The 22,557-nt window shown below is 51.4% G+C and overlaps 1 protein-coding gene across 1 annotated transcript; it reads left to right on the top strand.

Annotated features, from left to right (window-relative positions):
* The first annotated feature begins 576 nt into the window (after window positions 1-576).
* Window positions 577-21,818, top strand: LOC134411956 (centromere protein F-like). Its single transcript, XM_063145682.1, has 13 exons — window positions 577-806; window positions 3,226-3,422; window positions 5,613-5,701; window positions 6,563-6,615; window positions 7,001-7,181; window positions 8,267-8,403; window positions 12,707-12,784; window positions 13,947-14,055; window positions 15,879-16,819; window positions 17,216-17,363; window positions 18,663-18,821; window positions 19,904-20,063; window positions 21,205-21,818. The coding sequence occupies exons 1-12, from the start codon at window positions 645-647 to the stop codon at window positions 20,044-20,046; spliced, it is 2,397 nt and encodes a 798-aa protein (XP_063001752.1). The 5' UTR covers window positions 577-644; the 3' UTR covers window positions 20,047-20,063; window positions 21,205-21,818.
* Window positions 21,819-22,557: the final 739 nt, after the last annotated feature.

Genomic DNA, 22,557 nt, shown 5'->3' on the forward strand with positions numbered 1-22,557 from the left:
TCCTGTATCTTTAACAGTTGTATTGAAAGGGACATTAGTTTTGAGTGCAAGTTCTGTGCCAATTCCCACCTGTTTCAAAACGCATTGATTTGATTACCTGCGTACCTGCGTTGGTCTCCTGTGGAAAAGAGCGAGCCAGGTCACCGAGGCTTTAGAAAGAACATGCTGGGAAAACTAGGAACGTTTTTGGAATGTGGAGAGAAGGCCGGGGGTGGGCTTGAACTGAACTCGAACCCTGGGTTCTAATTCTGCATTCTGATACTATTTTAAGTCCCTTCCCTGGAGAGCTCGGAGAAGAAGGGGCTAAGGCCCAGAAACTTTTAATTGAACCCCCGGACGCTATGGCAAATCATACTTCTGATGCTGAGAGAGGGGGAGAGAGCATGCAGAACATGTGGGACACCCCCCCTTCAGTGCAGGCTGACCTCCTCCTGCCCCCATCTGCCGCTTCCGTGCATAGGGAGGCTCCTCCTGTCAGCTCTGCCGTGACGCTGCGGTAAAGCCTTTGCTGCCTTTTTAATCCCAGCAATCTGTCCTTGGAGGCTAGAGGGAGTGGTGCTGAATGGGTGTGGGAAGGGAGGCCGTCGTGATCCCAGCCGGCTTGGCGTAGGAGCGGCAGGCCCAGCTCGGCGTCCTTCAACACCATGAGCTGGCCCGGCGAGGAATGGAAGGTAGGGCTGCCAGCCCGGGCCTTGCGGGCCATCACCGAAGTGGAACAACGCCTGGAGCGTTTGCAGAAGGAACGGCAGCAGAAGCAGGTGCAACTGGACACGCTGGAGGCCATGATGCACAAGCAGCGGCAGAAGGTGAAACGGGACGGGGGTCCGGAGCAGCGCGTTTGCGCTGGGGTGGGGGGCGTTGCATCGCCTGGGCGCATCCGCACGAGAGGTTCTTGTTTGGGGCCGAGTATTAATCAACTGCTGTCTTTAGATATAATATATGCCATTTCTGCAGTATCAAGAGCTCTTCGGAGTCATCCTTACGAGAACCCTGTAAGGTAGGCCAACGTTATTGAGTATTGCGTCCAGTTCTGGGCTCCACAATTCAAGAAGGACGCAGACAAGCTGGAGCGGGTTCAGAGGAGGGCAACCAGGATGATCAGGGGTCTGGAAACAAAGCCCTATGAGGAGAGGCTGAAAGAACTGGGCCTGTTTAGCCTGGCGTAGAGGAGATTGAAGGGAGACATGGTAGGACTCTTCAAATCCTTGAAAGGTTGTCACACAGAGGAGGGCCAGGATCTCTTCTCGATCCTCCCAGAGTGCAGGACATGGAATAATGGGCTCAAGTTAAAGGAAACCAGATTCCAGCTGGACATCAGGAAAAACTTCCTGACTGTTAGAGCAGTACGACAATGGAACCAATGACTTAGGGAGGTGGCTCTCCCACACTAGAGGCCTTCAAGAGGCAGCTGGACAACCATCTGTCAGGGATGCTTTAGGGTGGATCCCTGCATTGAGCAGGGGGTTGGACTCGATGGCCTTGTAGGCCCCTTCCAACTCTGCTATTCTATGATTCTATGTTATCCCTCCCCCCCAAACACAGACAAGGGGCTAAAGGAATCGTTGATGCTTCAAAAGTAAAGTCGGCAGTTGATTATTTATATTAATAAAGTCCGCGGTTGGTTATTGATCTTAATTATTACGGCTTGACAGTTCATAGCCCGGCTAAGAATTGGACTTAGGATATTCTAACCCCACATACGACTTTTTGGGTGGGATGTGTTTCACTAATGTTATCTTGCCAGTCCTGACGAGAGCTCTGTAAGGTAGGACATCGTCATTGTTCATTATTTATTCCCCCTGCCCCTGTGTCACTGGGGACATGAGCCAGAGAGACAGTATTTATTTATATAGTTTTATTGATATTTCTATCCTGGCCTTCCTTGCAAGGAGACCAGGACAATTAACAACCCTTATGAAAACGACGCAACGCCCTTAAAATCATAAGTGAACCGCCCAGAGAGCTTCAGCTGTTGGGCGGTATAAAAATGTAATAAATAAATAAATAAATAATAAATAAATAATAATAAATAAGTCTAGAATTACCAATACACGGTAAAGTACAACAAAGCCATCACTACAGCACCAGAAAGCAGGTTCGCCAACTACAACCATTCCTGGAATGAGATAACTTGGCAACAGTAGTCCATGCTCTGATAACGTCCTCACTGGACTGCTGCAATACTCTTCATGTGTGGCGTCCCTTGAAGACGGGAACTTTGGAGGTTTATGGCTGACCTGAGATATTTGAACCAAGAATGTAACTCATGCGTTTAACCAGTAGGCTGGTTTGATCCTCGTCTTAGCTACTTTGATGTTCTCCTAACATTTAATGCGCTTTGCATGCATCCCCTCAGCGATCCTAACAGCAGCCCTAAAAGGAAGGCTATTGGGTTATTCTTCCATATTTCTGGTGGGAGGGTTTGAAGGTTAGACAAAGGTTTTCCTTGAGGCTGCCTGGTGGATCTGTGACAGACTGGAGATTTGCAGTAGATGGCAGAAGTGTGAGAACATTTAGGGTTTTTGGATTATTATTATTATTTACATTTATATTCCTCCCCAAAGCCAAAGCTCTCTGGGAGGCTTACAATTTATTTTATTTATTTATTCATTACATTTTTATAGCGCCCAATAGCCGAAGCTCTCTGGGCGGTTCACAAAAAATTTAAACCATAATGAAACAACCAATAGTCTAAAAACTCAAATATAAAATACAGTCTAAAAAGCACAACCAGGACAAAACCACGCAGCAGAAATTGATATAGGATTAAAATACAGAATTAGAAGAGTAAAATTTAAATTTAAGTTAAAATGAAGTGTTAAAATCCTGAGAGAATCAAAAGGTCTTCAGCTGGCGATGGAAGGAGTGCAGTGTAGGCGCCAGGCGGACCTCTCTAGGGAGTTCGTTCCACAGCCGCGGTGCCACAGCGGAGAAGGCCCTGCTCCTAGTAGCCACCTGATTAATGATTAATGATAGTGCGGAAAAACCTGGCAAACTTATTCCAACTCCTCCTTTCTTGGCAAATTACTCATATACACCCAAATCGAAAAACTCAAGATTGGGATCAGGAGAAATCATGCAAAACTATGCAAAAATTGCATAATTTATTAATGTCGACATCTGGTTCCTGCATGCTGATGTGACTGATGGTTTTGGGAAGAGGAATGACCCACAACGGCAGGATGTATAACAACTCTGCTTTTTATCTTCCACTGTACTTTGCAGCACGAAGAAGAGAGAACCTCATGGGTCCTTCTCTCCCAGCAGAACCGGAGCTTGACTGACGCTTGTGAGCAGATGGAGCGTGGCCGCCAGCGCTTGGTGCAGGAGCTGCAAGCGAAAGAAACCCAGCTGAGCTGCCTGAAGGCTCAGCTAGCACAGGCAACCCGCCGCCAAGCAGAACTCGAAGAAGAACTGCGCAGGTACAGGCTGGAAATGAACGAAACCTTTATTGCTAAAAGCGAGAAGCCGTCGCGATTCGGCATAATCAAAACGAGTAAAAAGATCAGCTAAAATAAATAAGTGAAATGGGTTAAAAAAATGGATAATATAAAGTAATGTAAAAAGGTGTTGGTGCCAGCAGTGGGATTGGCGCTGCGAGGGCAAAGAAGCCGTGTGCAGAATTTGGTGGCTGTTGCTGGAATCCATATCTGTCATGCCCTTGCTTGAGGAGTCCTCCTCAGAGGAGATGCTAGAGGCCCCAGAAGCCCAGGGTGCCCCAGAAGCCGAAGCCCCAGACCACCATCTGACCCGCAGGAGCCAGAGCCCTCAGGGGAGGTATTTGAAGGACCATCCCTGCCAGGAGAAAGGGACTCCGTCTCTGAGGCAGAGGTTGAGCGCCCCCCTGACCCCCAGGAGTGACGTTGCCTCAAGTGACAGGCGAGTAAGGCTCCTGTGCGATGGAGTGCTTGCCTGCAGAAAAGGTCTCCTCAGGGAGAAAGGGTCTCCTCAGGTGTAGGGCTCTGAAAGGAGAGCTTTGATGACTGCAGCTGAGCTCTGGGTGGGGCCCAACAGGCTCTGAGCTTAAAAGCCTGCATTCGGAATCAGCCAGCATTGGAACAGCTTTGGTGCCTCCTGCCTTGTACCTTGTTTCCTGAACCTTGCCTTGCCGGATATCCTGTTTCCTGACCTTTTGGACTGCCTACCGACTCTCTCTCCGGACTGTGTAAAGTACTGACTGCTTATGGTGTTTCGACCTTTGCAGGGCCGTGCCAGACTATTTTGCACCCTAGGCAGCTTTCACCCACCCACCCCACCCCAGCGTACCTGGGCACGGGGCGCCATCTTGCCCGCCCAGCCGAAGCGAAGCCAGGACACTGGGGTGGGGTGGGGGGCCGGCCAGCAGCTTTGGAACGGCGCACCCGGCCGGAAGCCGCTCTGGGAGAGTGACTTCCGGGCGTGCCGTTCCGAAGCCGCCCGCCCGCCCCCCTACCCCAGCGTTCTGGCTTCGCTTCGGCGCCCACCCAGCCAAAGCGAAGCTAGGACGCTAGAGTGGGGGGGCAGGCATGGCTTTGCTTCGGCTGGGTGAGCGCCCAGCCGAAGCCAAGCCAGGATGCTGGGGCGGGCGGGCGGCTTCGGAACGGCGCGCCCAGAAGTCGCCCTCTCGGAGCCGCTGTGGGAGAGCGGCTTCCAGGTGCGGCGTTTAGTGCCCCCCTTACCTGAGTGGCCTCTATGGTAGCACCATCCCTGGACCTTTGCCTGTTTATTGTGACGACTCCTGTTCTTGCCTGACCCTCTGGACTGATGGACTGCATGTGCTCTGACCTCGGCTTGAATTGATCGACCCTCTATGTATTTCTGACCTGCACCTAGAGCATCCTACAGCCCAAGCAGGAAAATATCCTAGGAATAACGGCTTTAAAAGGAATAAAGTTTCTAGCCCTTAAGGCTGTGTCGAGAAAGCGTGTGGGCAACGCTTGACGGAATCACAGAAGCCAGAGAGGGGAAGGCTGAGCAGGGTAGGCTTCAGTGCCCAGCCACTTGCCACTCCTGATGACTAACAGGTGCAAACGAAGCTGTACAGAGAAAGCAGATACGTGGCTATTTGTTCAATCTGCATCGTCTATGCAGAGGTAGTAGATTCCCCCCCCCCTTTTGAAAATAATTTCTGGCGTTGAGAGCATGCAAAGGGCTTTGTATACATTAACTCGGTCACCCTTACAACAACCCTGAAAGAGCGGGGAAACCCCTTGAGTGGGGCAGAGCGGTAAAGCAGCCGTTTCTGCAGCTGAAACTCTCCCCACGGCCTGAGTTCGATCCCAGCGGAAGCTGGTTCTCAGGCAGCCGGCTCAAGTCGACTCAGCCTTCCATCCTCCCGAGGTCGGTAAAATGAGTACCCAGTTAGCTGGGGGAAAGGGAATCACGGCCGGGGAAGGCAACGGCAAACCACCCCGCTATAAGGCTTGCCAAGAAAACGTCAGCGAAAGCTGGCGTCCCTCCAAGAGTCAGTAATGACTCAGTGCTTGCATGGAGAAAGCGTGGGGCAAAGAGAAGAGGGCAGAACAGCCTGCCCTCTTTGGGCAGGCCTGAGTTTCCACACCTGTGACTTGCGCTACCTACGGTGCGACCTCTGGCCCCGGGCGTCTTTCTCCATCCTTCTCTCTTCCCTCCAGGTGCCAGCTAGAACTGGAAAAGCTGCAGTCTCAATCCCATCCGGCTCTCCCGCCTCCCCGCTGGGGTTCCCCCACGCCGTGGGCCGAAGGTAACCGAGCCAACCTAGGGAGGAAACGGTCCGGGGTTTCTTTAGGCCACGGCAAGCGAGAGCCGCTCCTTCCTCCGCCAGGCCTCAGGGATTAGGGAGGCTTTGCCAGATGGAGACAGAATTAGCAGCCAAAGCATCGCAGGAAGACCGTCAGGGCGGAAGACTCTGACCTCTTTGGCATGGGGGTTGGAAAGGAGGGGCTGCCAGTTTGAGAAATGAGGTTTGGGGGGGACAACACACCCGCTATCGTGGTCTCGAGGCCAGCTCCAGAGCAATTGAAAGGTCGGGAGGGAATCCTGACACACATACACACACACCAACCAACTCCTGGGTTGGACACTGGGTGAGGGAATTGAATAAGGATAGTAGAGGGATAAGGCAGAGGAGGGCAACCAGGATGATCAGGGGTCTGGAAACAAAGCCCTATGAAGAGAGACTGAAAGAACGGGGCATGTTTGGCCTGGAGAAGAGAAGATGGAGGGGAGACATGATAGCCCTCTTCAAGTACTTGAAAGGTTGTCGCACAGAGGAGGGCCAGGATCTCTTCTTGATCCTCCCAGAGTGCAGGACACGGAATAATGGGCTGAAGTTAAAGGAAGCCAGATTCCGGCTGAACATCAGGAAAAACTTCCTGACTGTTAGAGCAGTATGACAATGGAACCAGTGACCTAGGGAGGTGGTGGGCTCTCCCACACTAGAGGCCTTCAAGAGGCAGCTGGACAAGCATCTGTCAGGGATGCTTTAGGGTGGATTCCTGCATTGAGCAGGGGGTTGGACTCGGTGGCCTCGTAGGCCCCTTCCAACTCTGCTATTCTATGATTCGATGGATAGGTGCAAGTGAAATCGCCCTCTGCTCCACAGGTGGCGTTGAGCTCAAAGCGGAGCCTAGCAAAAGCCTTGAAGCGGGAGCAAACGTGAGTGTTTGAAATGCCCCCACCATCTTGGGCTTTGCTTAATTTTGACCAAAGCTTTAAAACAGGGGCAGGGAAGCTTAGCCCCGGAGGCCAGATCCAATGCTCGTGGGGTCTCCATCTGGCCTGCTGGGGTTCCCCAAATGGCCACACCCCGCTCCTCTGGGCTCAATCCTTTCCCCCTAACCACCGAAGGGCAGTCGCAACTTTTGTGCAGTCCCCCCGCCCCCGAAAAAGGTTGGATTGCCTCTCTTAAGGCAAAGACTTTAAGCTACGAAATGCTGGGCCCACGGCCTGAAAAAAGATCCCCACTCCTGTTTCAAAAGGTGGCCCTGGACCATAAAACTCCACCTTCCTTCTCCCCCCCATCCCGCGCCCTGCTTTCCAGAAGATTCAGCGCAGCACTTCTGCACTTGGGGGTCCCTGGGAGAAGGAGATCCCGCAGCAAGGAATGGCTTGGCCTGGCGCCCTACCTGGGAACCCCGTTCCTACAGAGAACGGCGAGGAAGCCCGGTCGTTGGCAGCAGAACTGGCATCCGCAGGAGAGAGGCTAAAGAAAGATAACCAAGGTATTGGGACCTTTAATCCATGAGACTTGGCTCGCTCACTCGAGTCGCCTGCGAGGCGTCTTTCTGCGGTGCCCCTAACTGCTTGCAGGTGACTCGTTGTTACGGCTATTTATAATAAGTGCCATGCTGGACCAGTAGGGGTGGGGTCCCTACAGTTCTGTCACAGGGCTGCACTCCCTCAGGCATAAATCTATGGGGGCATGCTGGCAGGAAGTGGGGCCAGAGTTAAGCAGTCACCCCTTTTCTTTCAGTCTCTCGCTCTCTCTGTCACCCCCCGTTGTCTCTCACTCTCCGTGTCCCCTTTTCTCGCTGTCTCTCGCTCTCTATATCACCCCCTTTTCCTCTCACTCTGACACCCTTTTCTTTCTGTCTCTCCTTCTCTATGACACCCCCTTTTTTCTCACTCTGACACCCCCTTTTCTTTCTTTCTCTCCTTCTCTATGACGCCCCCTTTTTCTCTCACTCTGACACCCCCTTTTCTTTCTGTCTCTCCCTCTCTATGACACCCCTTTTCTTTCTGTCTCTTGCTCTCTATGACACCCCCTTTTTCTCTCACTCTGACACCCCCTTTTCTTTCTGTCTCTCGCTCTCTCTGACACCCCCTTTTTCTCTCACTCTGACACCCCCTTTTCTTTCTGTCTCTCCCTCTCTCTGACACCCCCTTTTCTTTCTGTCTCTCCCTCTCTATGACACCCCCTTTTCTTTTGCTGCCTCTGACACTCCTTTTCTTTCTGTCTCTCTTATACCCTCTGTTTTTCATTCTTTGCCACCCCCTCTGTGTATCACCCTCTCTGTAACCCCCTTCGTCTCTCGCTCCCCCCTGCCCCCCGTTCCCCCATTTGTCTCTCTCTTCCTCCCCATCCAGTGGGCTGCCAGTGCAGGAAGGAGAAATCCCTCTTGCCAGAGGTCCGAAATGAATGCTTGCAGAGGGCCGGATGAAATTAGGCCGAGGGCTACTTCCAGCTTTAGGGCTGCAGGCTGCCTTCACCTGGCCTAGTGGATGCGATCATCTAGAATCTGGAGTGACAGCGAGGATTCCCCCTTTACTCTGTGTCTGTCTCGCTTTTCCCCCCTCCACCATCCAGAGCTGAGGCTGGCACTCGCCAAAGCAGAGACCAGGACCCAAGAGAAGGAACGGGAACTTTGGAACATGCAGGGGCAGCTAGAGCTGACCAGAGCCGAACTGGCTCAGTGGAAGAAGCAGCGTGGAGGCCAGGCTGAGGTGAGCAGGCCGGAGGAAGGCGAAGCGCCCAACTCCCCACGCGCCAGCCTGCACAGCCGTGGTTGCCCACTTGACCAAACCTCCTGTCCTTGCGGAATCAGGCATGCAGGGACGTGTCTTGGAAATGTAGAGATTCGGGGCCGAGGCCCATAAGTTGCCACTGCTATTTTAAAGCTGTGTATGCAAATTTAGGAATAATTACTAGGGTGTATTTACATTTCAAAGACGGCAAAGCCAGCTAATGAATTTCCCATCCGTATCGACTCAATTAAAAGAAAGCCTTCAATTAATTTGCCCCCCCTGATCCCGTGGGGAAAGCGTTTTCCACCCCACCCCACTCTAAACTTTATTGCCATGCAGAGGAAGGTTTGGCAGGGGGGTCGCTGCCGCGTCTGGGAAGGGGAGAAAAAAGCCCACCTTCTAGCGGGGCACCCCAGGCTCTGTGGAATAGATCCAGGGGTTGGGAAATAGATTCGGGCCCTGAGGGTCTTTGGGCCCAGGACGAGTGACGCTTGTGCAGGCAGGCAGCAAATCCACCCACCCCTGGTCGGTTGTCGACGTTAACAGAGAAGTGAGTGAATGCATTTACAGACGCTTCGAAGACAACATAAATATCTACTCCCAGCCAAACGTATACATGAAACACCACTGTCACCCTTATTGTTTAATGCATACTTAGAGCTGTAAAGCAGCAGTTTCTGCAGCCGAAACTCTCCCCACGGCCTGAGTTCGATCCCAGCGGAAGCTGGTTCTCAGGCAGCCGGCTCGGGTCGACTCAGCCTTCCATCCTCCCGAGGTCGGTAAAATGAGTACCCAGTTAGCTGGGGGAAAGGTAATCACGGCCGGGGAAGGCAACGGCGAACCACCGCGCTATAAGGCCTGCCAAGAAAACGTCAGCGAAAGCTGGCGTCCCTCCAAGAGTCAGTAATGACTCAGTGCTTGCACGAGAGGTTCCTTTCCTTTTTCCTTTTTTCCATACATAAAGCAGGGCATTAAATCTAGAGAGCATGAAAGGCCACGGGCTCTTCTTATCCTATCCAAGTTGCTCTGTTGACGTTATCTATGGTGCGTTCAGCTGCGCAGGGTGTCCGGGCGAACGCCTCGCCATAATGACCTCATCCATCACCACAAACAGCCCTGCGAGGTGGGTCGTTAGTATTCCAGCTTTACGGATGGAGGGGGACGGTGCCTCAGAGGTTTGCCTCCCCCCCAAGGCCGTTCTTGAGAGACGACAGCCAGAGGGAGATTTGGACCCGTTCGCATCCTCTGCTGTTTTAATTGAACGCTCCATCTGCTTTTTTTTTTGTTCTGTTTAATAACTCAGTTCTATGCGAATCGCCGGCCCTCTGGGCTCTGCTTGTTAATAACTGAAATACGAAGGGACGCAGAAGCAGTGCTGCAATGCAGAAGTCACCCCACAGACTTCTCCGGCGCGGTGGTTGTAGAAGTCTGTGTTGGCCTGTAGTTCTTTCCTGTTGTTCCTTGAGGTTCTCCCTGACTAGGGATGGTTAGTGGTCACCTGGTGCGACCCACGTGTACAAGCATGAGGTAGGAAGCTCTCCAGAATATTCCGAGGCACACATTTGTCTGGAACGAACTCTCTTCTCCGCCCTCCCCCAGAATCCTCTGTGTGCAGAAACCTTTGCACACCTTCGGGCCAGATTCCAGGGGCCTCTTGCATGAAGATTGAGGGGAGACATGAGAGCACTCTTCAAATACTTAAAAGGTCGTCACACAGAGGAGGGCCAGGATCTCTTCTCGATCCTCCCAGAGTGCAGGACACGGAATAACGGGCTCAAGTTAAAGGAAGCCAGATTCCGGCTGGACATCAGGAAAAACTTCCTGACTTTTAGAGCAGTACGACAATGGAACCAGTTACCTAGGGAGGTTGTGGGCTCTCCCACACTAGAGGCCTTCAAGAGGCAGCTGGACAAGCATCTGTCAGGGATGCTTTAGGGTGGATTCCTGCACTGAGCAGGGGGTTGGACTCCATGGCCTTATAGGCCCCTTCCAACTCTGCGATTCTATGATTACTCAGAGTCGCAGGTGATGGAGGCTGTGACAACCTGGTGTCAACAGGCCTACCGCAAGAAGTAGTGATGGCCCTTGACTTGGATGGCATTAAAAGGGATTAGACTGATGGCTATAAGCTACATCCAGTATTGGAGGCAGTAGGCCTATATACACCAGTTGCTGGGGAACATGGGTGGGAGGATGCTGTTGCGCTCTTATCCTGCTTTGAGGTCCCTGGTCAACAGCTGGTCAGCCCCTGTGTGAACAGAACGCTGGACTAGATGGGCCCTGGGTCTGATCCAACATCTGGGCTCTTCTGATGTTCTTAACTTGCATGGACTGCAACGTGTAAGAGCGTTTTGTTTAAAAAAGTATATAGAGCCCGTCAGTATAATGCTGAACAAATTGTTTTAGAGTCCCTGCCAAACAGGACTGAATTTCTAAAATACGTGTTCAGCCCCAGAACCTGGCAGGTGTAGTGACTTTCCTCTAAGCGTGCACATTGTGGATTGTCGTTACGTGCAAACTGCACTATGGTTTAACCATGGGTTGTTAACTACAAACAGCCCGGGAAGAGAACTTACGGTTTATTGTTCGGTTGTGAACTCTGGGTTGCTTGTGTTTAAGAATCCGTAGTTAAGCCATAGTGCAGGGTTTGCATGTAAACGACAAGCCATGCTTCAACGGCAACCTAGACTCAGCTAGTACTGTAGGTTGTTCTTACATGTGAACCAGGTCAGAGACTGGCACCAGGATCACCCAGTAACAGCTTCATGGTTGAGTTACCCAGTCCCAACTAGAGTATTACAGCAGCTCTCTTTACTTGCTCATCCTTCGGGATTAAGAGGTAGGTTTTAATTAGGTGAAGGGGTTTAGGGACTCCTTTGAGCTCCGGCCCCTTCCTCCAAAACCCTAGAATCATAGAATAGCAGAGTTGGAAGGGGCCTATAAGGCCATCAAGTCCAACCCCCTGCATGCGATCGATGCATTGCTCTTCACCAGGCTACCCCGTGGGGCTACGGGATGCGACTCCGCCTATGGGGCAGCCTCTGCCCCACGGAAACCTGCCGCATCAAGGCTTCCTCGCTTTGCCAGGTCCTGTGACAAAGCAGCCACCGTTCCTGCCGCGCCGCTTGACGTCTTTACAAGGCTTCAAGCCCTCGTCCCTCGTCCTGAGCCGACAAAGTTATTAGGGTCATTAATTATGTCCTGCGTTTACTTGCAAGGAGCTCGCCGCTGAGGGCAGCAGCCCAAATGGGTTCCTCCTCCCCCACCGCCACCCTCTGCCCTCCCTGCCGCCCAATCTGCGGGCGGAGAATTTAACGAGGTTCCAGCTCATCTGCAGAGTGTTTTTTTACAAGCTGCTCTTCGGGAACAGTGCAAAGGGGGCCTTGGCAGCCGTCGCGGTTTCAGGGTCAGGGCGCTTGCGAGAGATGCTGACTGCAAAGCGACCCAATCCAGGCAGCTGAGCTCTTGGCTGCGACGCCCGGGGAGCTTTACACCAGCAGAAGGCGTGGGCCCAGATCCGACGCTCTTGCAAGGAACCCAAATCAGCTTACGTGGCCCTCCTCCTCCTCCTCTTCATTTTATCCTCACAACAACCCTGTGAGGTAGGCTGGGCTGAGAGTCCGTGACTGGCCCGAACTCACCCGTTGAGCTTCATGGCCATGCGGGGACTAGAACCCGAATCTCCCGACTCCCAGTCCAATTTTCTAACCACTACACCACTCTCTAGAGATGCTACGGCTGATGTGGATGGCTAATCAGTGGGGAATTGGCGCTCTGGGCACGCTCTTAGGATGTCATGCATTCCATGGCTGGTGTGAGGGTAAGCCTTGCTTCTCTCTTTCCCGAATGCTGTCTGCTCCTTCTAGCTGGAGATGGCGGGGATTGAAGCGGCTACTTTTTGTGCACGAAGCAGGTGCTCTCTCTGAGCTCCGGTCCCCAACCTGATCTATTTTGGTGGGTCTTGACTCCCTGAGCTGTCAAAACACAACTGTTTCCTAGCTTTTGCTCAGATCAGGGAGTTTAAAGTTAGAGTGTGGCCTTCCTTCCCTCCTCCCAAACACTGTTGTTTTTATACTGTCGTTTTTATGTTTCTGATGGTTTTTAAATTTTGTATACTTTTTGATGGTGCTATATAAATAAATAATAATAATAATAATAATAATAATAATAATAATAATAATGTTTAATGTTTTAACTTTTGTCAACCGCCCAGAGAGCTTCGGCTGTGGGGCAGTATATAAATGTAATAAATAAATAAATAGGATGTTTTCTTCTGTGCCAGGTGGCCCCCCCAGAAAATAGAGGAAGGCGGCTGTCGGAGGACGTGGGTGCCCACCGCCGAAGCAGGGACCAGCAGAAGGTGATGGTTTGGTATCCCCAACGCCCCATCCTCACGCCCGCCCTCTCTCACGCTCTCTGGGGACCAGCACTGAGAAGCAACGTTCTGTTTTCACGTGCCTGGCCCAATCCAGAGCGACGAAGAGAGTCAGTGTGGCGTAGTGGTTCAAGTATTGGCCAGGTCCTAGCCTCCACTTGGCCATGAATCTGACTGGGCAACTTTGGGCCGCCAGTCACTGACTCTCATCCTAGGCTTGTTGTGAGGATAGAATCATAGAATAGCGGAGTTGGAAGGGGCCACTAAGGCCATTGAGTCCAACTCCCTGCTCAGTGCAGGAATCCACCCTAAAGCATCCCTGACAGATGGTTGTCCAGCTGCCTCATGGCTGCAAGGTGGATTCCTGCATTGAGCAGGGGGTTGGACTCAATGGCCTTGTAGGCCCCTTCCAACTCTGCTATTCTATGATTCTATGATTCTTCCCCCTTTCTGCCGCTGCATAATCCCGTCCTACAGGTCTTCGTATGACGCTGTCAGACCACTGTTCCATCCTGCTCAGTCAGAGTTGGGATTGTTCGTTTTGGCTGGCGAAAACAACAGAGAGCCTTGCGGTAGCCTAAAGTCTGGCAAATTTATCATGGCGTAAGCCAGCGAGGGGCAACTGTTAGAGGCCACTTCTCCCCCCCCCCCGGGACCTTCTCCCCCCACAGGCTGCACTGGTGGGAATAGTGTTGAATATTTAAAATATCGTCAGTTTGCCACTGAAATTTGATGACAGACTATTCCGTAGCGCTTGAATTTAGCTTTGCTTGCAAGCTAAATCTGACCTTTTTAGTGCTCTAAAATGGAGTGCCGTTTTGTCTGTAAAACGCACCCCACCCCAATTTTTTAAAGATTCAGGGCTGCAGTGGGAGAGGCCAGGGGCTGTGAGCCACTCCCAGGCCATGAATTGCCCACTTCTGGCATAAGCCCTCAGGCCCAGTACCCTCAGGACATGCACACTGAGAATTCTCATAATCTTGGATACCCTGTGCAAACATGAAACGGTAGCCCAGTTAGAACAGTGGGCTGCCTGCTGTTCTTGCGGGTCCTGACGAACGCCCAACCTTTCCTACCTTCTGGAGTGGGGTAGGCAACGTTTCTGCTGTGCCCTTCACTTCTGCTTTTGCACCACTTTCCAAAACAGGGCCTGTTGGGACTGGAGAGGGTGCCTTCCGGTGGGAGCCGTCGTAGCGTCAGCTCCTCTCGCTTGGAACAGCTGGCTGAGAAACGGGGCGCCCCCAGCAAACAAAAAGGTGAGAAATACCTCTGTCAGAGCCGGTTGGATTGTGTAGCCTCAGAGTTGCAGTCCCAACACATCGGGAGGGCACCAGGCTGGAGAAGGCCGACCTCCGAATTCCGCACTGAAACCGCACCAAATTCCGCAACCAGAATAACTCCAGTTGCGTGCTGCTTTTGTGCTTATTTATTTTGCACGTGGAAGTGTCCGTTTTGGTTTTTAAATTTTAGGTGTCCCCAATACTTACTCCCAAAGGGGAGAAAGACAGAACAAGAAAAATATTTTTTTGTAAGAGGAGAAATAAAAGACTGTATAGATAGGGGAGAGGAGGAAAGAAAAGAGAGAGTCAGAAGGAAGGGGAGGAGGAGCGAATAAATGGAAGGAAAAGCCGTGCTAACACATCATGGTTTGTTAACTATGAACAACCCACAGTTCACAACCCATCAATAAATCATGGATTCTCTTCATGGGTTGTTGGTGGTTAACAAACCATGGCTTAGAATCATAGAATGGCAGAGTTGGAAGGGGCCTACAAGGCCATCGAGTCCAACCCTCTGTTCAATGCAGGAATCCACCCTAAAGCATCCCTGACAGAGGGTTGTCCAGCTGCCTCTTGAAGGCCTCTAGTGTGGGAGAGCCCACCACCTCCCTAGGTCACTGGTTCCATTATATTGCTTAATGGGTTTAATGGGTGGAAGATAACAATGAGATTAATGGGTAGAAGATGACAAAGGCCCATGTAGTCTGAAGAGAACAGAGTGAAATGTTTCTCTCCCTTTCATGATATAAGAACTTGCAGTCACTCCATGGATTTCATTAGCATCAGGTTCAGGAAACAATCAACCTATAGAATTCGGGGCCACAAGATGTGAAGATGCCTGGGGGCTTTGATGGCCATCCAGTCCAACCCCCTGCTCAATGCAGGAATCCACCCCTAAAGCATCCCTGACAGAGGGTTGTCCAGCTGCCTCTTGAAGGCCTCTACTGTGGGAGAGCCCACAACCTCCCTAGGTCACGGGTTCCATTGTCGCACTGCTCTAACAGTCAGGAAGTTTTTCCTGATGTCTAGCTGCTTGTCAGTGGGGCTGGGTTCACACAACGCAACAACCCACGGTTCAGCAACAACCCGTACTCAACTCATACTCTGGTTTGTCGTGTTGTGTGAACCCAGCCTATATTGTGTGCAAGCTTTTAAAAATCAGGGGAATGGAAGAACAGAACACGGAGTTTGAGATTAGGTACACAGAAGATGTTCTGTATGGAGCAGCAGTATTGGGGTGGAACAAAGGGGATAAGAATCTGTGGATAATATGGAAGCCAAACCATTTTACTATTCCAAGTCCTGCTAAACCTCTACTCCCCTTAGAACAGCCTTCCTCAACCTGGGGCGCTCCAGATGTGTTGGACTGCATCTCCCAGAATGCCCCAGCCAGCCGGCTGGGGCATTCTGGGAGTTGTAGTCCAACACATCTGGAGCGCCCCAGGTTGAGGAAGGCTGCCTTAGAAGCACCTCCTGGGATTTCTCACTTCAAGTTTGCTCCCAGTTTTTAAATTTAAACCCACATATCCATCAGGGCTACAAACGTGGCGTTTTGCCTGTGTGCGTGTGTTTTAAAGTGAGTCACCCTACTGCAGAATTATGAGTTTTATTTTATTTATTACTTATGCTGGCGAGATGTCTTATAAACAAGGCCTCTTGGTGTCGTAAAAAATTGATTAGAATACTAAATAATAATACAGTAAACCCACACGCACGCACACGACCAAACAGCAACAAATGTTTTTTAAAGATCCGTGATCGTTGGCTGCTTCTCTTCTGCCTTCTCTGTCTTCCTTCAGGGTTTGCTTTATTGAGTCCCCGGGCCCCGAGTACCGAGCAGGGTCCCCGGGAGGAGTTGCAGGCCCTCCGAGCTGAGGTTTTGACCCTCCAGCGGCGACTGGACGCTTCAGAAAGCCAACGTAAAAGCCTCCTTGAGACTTGCTGGCAGCAGCAGAAGCCCCGGGCCTGGGCCCAAGAGGGACAGGGGCCACTAAACCAGCAAAGGAGAGAAGGTTCCCAAGGTCTCCAAGGTGATGGCCAAGCTGGGTTCAAAGAACGGGACTTTGGAAAAGGAGAGGACTCGGTGGCAGGGAAGGTTGAAGGCAGCGGAGGAGCGTCTAAGAAGGAGCTGGAGGAAAAGTCTAAGCTGCGAGTCTCCGAGGTAGAGGAGTCCCGAGCGGGAACGGATATCCTGGTCCCGCTCTTAGCTGAAGCAGATGGCTTCACCGAGCCCCATGTTTTGGCCCGAGGAACGGCTGATGCTGAGGGGAAGCCTGAGCCTGAGAGGAACGTGGAGGCTTTGCGAGAGGACCTCCGGATCTTAGCGGCCGGGAAGGCCAAAGCTGAGGCCCAGGCCGGCTTGGCCCAGCAGAAGCTTCAAAGCCTGCAGGCCACGCTGGGGCGACAGACGGAACGCTTGGCGGAAGCCATGGAAACCCAAAGCCACCACGTGGAAGAGCTGCTGGCGGACGTGGAGGAAAAAGACCGGATCATGAACAGCCTGCGCTGGGAGTTGGAAGACGCCAGGAAGGACTTTGATATGGCCAACGCTAAGGCCCAGAGGCTGCGGACACTGCTGGGGCAGAGGGCGGAGGAGCCCCATGGAGCCAGCCCCACACATGCCTTGGAGATGCTCCCCGGCAGCGACACCACAGAGGTCCCCGTGGCCCAGGCACAGGACGACGGACGAGCAGAACATCCCCAGGGAAAGAAGGAGATGCAGCTGGGAGTGCAGGATCAAGTGAGGCTTTTCGGTGCATGGAATGTTGGGGGGGTCTTAAAACTCTTTCAAGAAAGAGAGCAAGTTTCTGGCCCTCATGATGGCAGAGATATTTGGCTTGGAGTTTTCAAGGTCTTAAAAAAAAAAAAACCCAGAGATATCCAAAGTTAAACGCATAAGTTTCAATTTGCAGAGTGCCTTCTAGTCTTTTGAGTTGGCTTTGAAATTAAGTCCTGGGTGGACACTGAAAGCAGCTATAAACCTTGGTTTGCCTGTCTTGTACATCTGGAGGTTCAAACCGCAGTTTAGGGTTCTAAGCTGTAGTTACTGCAAACCATAGTTTGGCACCGTGTCTTCATAGACCCAGCGTGTTTGTTTTCATGCATAACTGCCAGACTCTCTTTGTGTCTTCTGCAGCTGGAGAACTTCCTTGCCCAGCTTCTGCGGGAAAACCAGACCCTGCGTGAGGAACTGGCACACTGGAAGACACGGGAAAGAGAAGGCGTCGATGCCCTAGGTCCTCTTGAATCGGTTTCTTCAAGAAACAGCGGAGAAGTGGAAACTGGTAAGGAAGGGCATAGAATGGAAAAAAGGTGGAATATAAATGTACTTAACCGAACAAACAAAACCACTCTAGCAAAAAATAAATAAAAGGACAGTGACTCAAAACGTCAGAACTGTCCTTTCTGAACATAAAGACATCTGGACTGAGCGTAATTCAAGATTTACGGTGTAATCCTGTGCACGTTTAGACAGAAAGAAGTCCTGTAACTCCCAGCAGGGCTGGTTGGGGAATGGTTTCTGTCTAAACATGCATAAGATTGCACCCTAAATAATTAACTAAAGGGTTGCATGTTCCCTTCCCAAGATAATCATAGAATAGCAGAGTTGGAAGGGGCCTCTAAGGCCATCTAGTCCAACCCCCTGCTCAGTGCAGGAATCCACCCTAAAGCGTCCCTGACACTGGCACTACCAGTTGGGGTACCATCTGCACTGATAAGAATGGAAGGAGACCTGCCCTCTATTAAAGCCAGAATACATAAAACAATAATACTTTATGGGGGAAAACTGATGACCTCGAATGAAAATAACCCGATAAAACTATGTTTTTCTGAACAGCTCTTGAAAGGAGGGTGGGCTCAGTCCTGGATAGTATTATCACAACTGTATGTCAAGGCTGTACCGAATCTCTTGCTGTATGATAAAATGTCCGTCAGACACAGAATCTTCGAGGAAGATACCTATGATAATGTTCTATCCAGTCAGATGCAGGCCTCTTCACTGTGGTTCTGCCATTTTAAGACAGGTCAGTATTTACCACAAGATCTACAAGATCTAACGTTCCCCGCTCTTAGGAAGGCCTTCGCCGCTCTCCGCTTTCAAACAATGCCCTCAGCATATTTAGAAGGGAAATACAAAGGGATCCCTTATGCTCTAAGATGATGTATTTGCAGCACAAGGGAGGTAGAAGATTTAGTACACCTCTTGTTTGCATCCCTGACAGATGGTTGTCCAGCTGCCTCTTGAAGGCCTCTAGTGTGGGAGAGCCCACAACCTCCCTAGGTCACTGGTTCCATTGTCGTACTGCTCTAACACTCAGGAAGTTTTTCCTGATGTCCAGCCGGAATCTGGCTTCCTGTCACTTGAGCCCATTATTCCGTGTCCTGCACTCTGGGAGGATCGAAAAGGGATCCCGGCCCTCCTCTCTGTGACAACCTTTCAAGTCCTTGAAGAGTGCTCTCATGTCTCCCCTCAATCTTCTCTTCTCCAGGCTAAACGTGGTGCCTTGAGGGAAAATGCCCCCCCCCCCCCGCCCCAGAATCACTCTCCTCCTGTTCTTATTTGTGGCTACTATGTCTTGCAGTTCTTGAAGCCACCCAGAAGAGGGAGCCCCTGTTGCAGGGGAACCGGAGAAACGTCCAGACCCAAACCGAGGACGGTCATCGTCGCCGGGAACGTGTGTCCGTTGCTTTTGATGACACTCAGTATGAACCTTACGGGCTTCCCGAGGTGGTCATGAAGGGTATGTGGAAACGGAGAAGGAGCGTCACGCTGCGGTTAGAGGCCCCGCGGGAGTGAGGGAGGGAAAAGAGAGCGACCGCCTCTGTTTTGCAACCGGCGTGGCAGGGCACACCAAGCAGGGTATGTCTCTTCATTAGCGTTTTGGTGCTTTTGAAACATTTCAATTCACCGTTAAAAGGGTTCTTCCCCTGTATGGCTTGGGACCAAACTACCTTCTCCCATAAAAATGTCCCTGGGGTTTAAGACCTTCTGGAGAGGCGCTTCTCGGAAAAGACCACCTCGAGCGCCCCCCTGCCGCCCCTTTGCCTCTTAGCTCCCCCCTATGCAATCCCCCAAGGGAGTGGTACCGCCCACTTTGGAACCACTGCTTTACACTGAGAGCGGGTTTCATCTGACTGCACCACTTTTAAGTCATGTGCTTTCAGTTCACGCCATGCCGTGCTGCGGCCCAGTGGGACCACCCTAGAACAGTGCTGCACAATGTGTGACCCGCCAGGCTGGCTGGAACCCACTCGCCCAGTCTTCGGATCTTCCCGTGGCTTGCGACGTCTTCTTTGTCGCTCCACGCCTGAGGCTCCCAAGCAAGCAGCCCCCAAAAGGGGTTGTGTAGCTTCTTGCAGACCGCCCAGAACGGCTGATGGGCTGCGTCCAGCTTTCCAGGTCACGAGTCCCACAGCTTGGCCTCTTCGAACCTCTCCCGGAATCGCGATTAGGCACCTGCCGATGGCCCCAGCCAGGACGCACTGACAGCAGCCTGCTGTGCTCGCTCCTTCACCTGGCAGCCTGCTTGTTCACTTGCTTCTCGCAGTGGTGGTGACAAGCAGGAGACGCCTCCTTGCTCCCGGGCTCTCTTCCCATCAAGCAAGCAAGGGGTAGCCATGACGAGGAGGAACAAGAGCCGCTGGGGACCGTGGTGGGGAGAAGGGAGGGGGCCTTGCCTGGGCTCCCCAAAACCTGGAGCAGGCACTGCCCAGAACGTACAGATGTTGCCACGTCACGCAGACATGGAAGGGGATTTTTTTGCAGCTAGGGAACTTAACAGGAAAGCCCCCTCAAACACACCCGCCTTCCTTTCCCCTGCAGGATTTGCCGACATCCCTTCCGGTCCTTCTTGCCCTTACGTTCTTCGCCGAGGCATCCTGGGAAGCGCCCCCGTGGCCCAGCTGGCTCCAAGAGCGGAACCAGAAGAGGATTCCCCTGAGGTGGAAGAAGGGACGGGCGTCTGAGAACACAGCCCCGCCAGGTGAGAAATCCCCGTGGCAAACCGCTGCACCCCCCCAGAACCAGCGGTGTTTTCGGACCGGGCGAGAGACCCCCCGTGTAAAACAATCCCGCTTTCAGGTTAAAAGAATAATAATGGGGGAACGCAGAAGGCAGGAGGCTAGCTCAGGGGTAGAGCACCCACTTTGCATGCAGAAGGCCCCAGGTTCAATCCCTGCCATCTCCAGTTTTAAAACACACACCATGATTTAGCACTTGAGAGGGGAAAAAACCTTTTCCGCCCGAGTGAGCTGCTGACAGTCAGAGCTAGCAACACTGGGCGAGATGAGCAAAGAGCCTGTCCTGATATAAGGGTCAGCTTCCCCTGCTCCAAAGTTTTAGAAAATATTCATAATTACAGCAACGAGAACGACAATTATAATTCTGAACCCTTAGGAGCATGGGAAAATGACAGCGCTGATAGTTTTTAATAATAGTGTTAATGCTAACATCGTCATTATTACTATTATTATTATTGAGGCATTGTATCTTACGTTGCATTTGATGGTTTTAATTGTTGTGAACCGCCCAGAGAGCTTTAGCTAAAGAAATTTAATAAATGAATGAATAATAATAATAATAATAATAATAATAATAATAATAGGTCAGCTTCCTCTGCTCCAAAGGTTTAAATGATGATGGTGGTGGTGGTGGTAATACTACTACTACTACTAATAAATTCATAGAATCATAGAATAGTAGAGTTGGAAGGGGCCTACAAGGCCATCGAGTCCAACCCCCTGCTCAGTGCAGGAATCCACCCTAAAGCATCCCCGACAGAGGGTTATCCAGCTGCCTCTTGAAGGCCTCGAGTGTGGGAGAGCCCACCACCTACCTAGGTAACGGATTCCATTTACCTAGGGAGGTTGTGGGCTCTCCAACACTAGAGGCAGCTGGACAAGCATCTGTCAGGGATGCTTTAGGGTGGATTCCTGCCTTGAGCAGGGGGTTGGACTAGATGGCTTTAGAGGCCCCTTCCAACTCTGCTATTCTATGATTCTATGATTATTATTATTTTTGCCGCAATAGAGAGACACAGCTACCCCCTCTGAAAATTGTTGCTCTTTAGGGTATGTAACCTCTGCTTTTTCCTCCCCCACCCCTCCACCCCACCCCTTCCTTAGTTTCCCAATCGCCCCAGCGCAAGCCGTCTTCGATGCGTCGTTGGCCCTGTAGTGCGCCGTGGTGGCGCCCGGTCCTTTGCCACCTGCGCCGACGTTTCCGTGCCACAACCGCCGGAAAGATCACCAGCCACGGCAAATGCCACCCCCTTCTACCGCCACCCGTGGTCTGTTTTGTTTGCTCTCCGCCTGCTGCCCGCGGTCCTGATCTGGAAGGAGATGTGCTGGTTTCTCCAGTGGATCGGTTTATTGTGCATTGGGATGCTCTTCTCGGTTCTTTGCAAAGATCTGCAAGTTTGAGAACGGCGCCGTTGCTATGAGGCTGAAGAAGGCATCTCAGCCTCACCCACCCACCCACCTCCTTCCACTTACAATGTGCAGAGGGTCCTCCTTTTTTTAAAAAAAAAATACACGAATGAGCAAGGCGATTTGGGGCACATCAATTGGAAGAAACTGGAAAGGGGGGCCGGAATTTTCCCTCCCAGGTTTTGCCACCTCTTGCTTCTCATTGGAGGAACACATCTTTCCACAGGAGCTGTCACTATTTGACAGCCAATCCTAAACCCCGTTGCTCTGGTTTGATTTTTTCAAGTAACCAACCACAAAGAGGATTGAACACGTGGCTGGGGGTTGGTGTCCTCCCATCCCACCTTTTTTTGAGGGGGGGGTGTTTGGGGGGGGAGGGTTTTCCTGTCAACAATAAACACAACCATCCAAGGAGGCTTGGTGCCACTTGGCGAATTGCTCTGTCCAGAGATGCTTTTATCGTGGGTGTGGTTTAAAAATGGGGCAAAATCCATCCAACGGGTGTGTAGATAATGTGTGTGTGTGAGAGAGTGAGGTGTCTGTGTGTGTGTGCATGCAGAAAACACAGGTGTGGTTGTCGGTTGTCTCCGATGCAATAAACGTAAGAATTTGGATGTTAATGATGGAGCTCTCTCTCTTGAGGATTTGGGGGGGAGAGAAAGAGAGAGAGAGAGAGAGAAATCTACAGCTTTATGTCATTATCCATTGTTGAGTTTGTATAGATAACCATTTTTAGTACAGAGGCGAGCACAAACCAGTTGCTAAGATGTAATAATAGTAATAATTTATTCCTTACCCGCCTCTCCGATTGGATCGAGGCGGGGATAACAGCAATCATAAAATACATAAAATATTGATTAAAAACATAGTATACACTGTTAAAAAACATCCTAAAAGCATCCTAAAATTCTACTGGATAGGCCTGCCGGAAGAGATCGGTCCTGATACATTTCTTGAACGCTAAAAGACTGTCAAGCCTCCTCCGGCAGGCCGTTCCACAGTCTGGGAGCAGCAGAAGAGAAGGTCCTCTGGGTAACGTTTGTCAGCCTA

This window comes from Elgaria multicarinata, chromosome 21, assembly GCF_023053635.1.
Source record: "Elgaria multicarinata webbii isolate HBS135686 ecotype San Diego chromosome 21, rElgMul1.1.pri, whole genome shotgun sequence".
Lineage (NCBI taxonomy): Eukaryota > Metazoa > Chordata > Lepidosauria > Squamata > Anguidae > Elgaria > Elgaria multicarinata.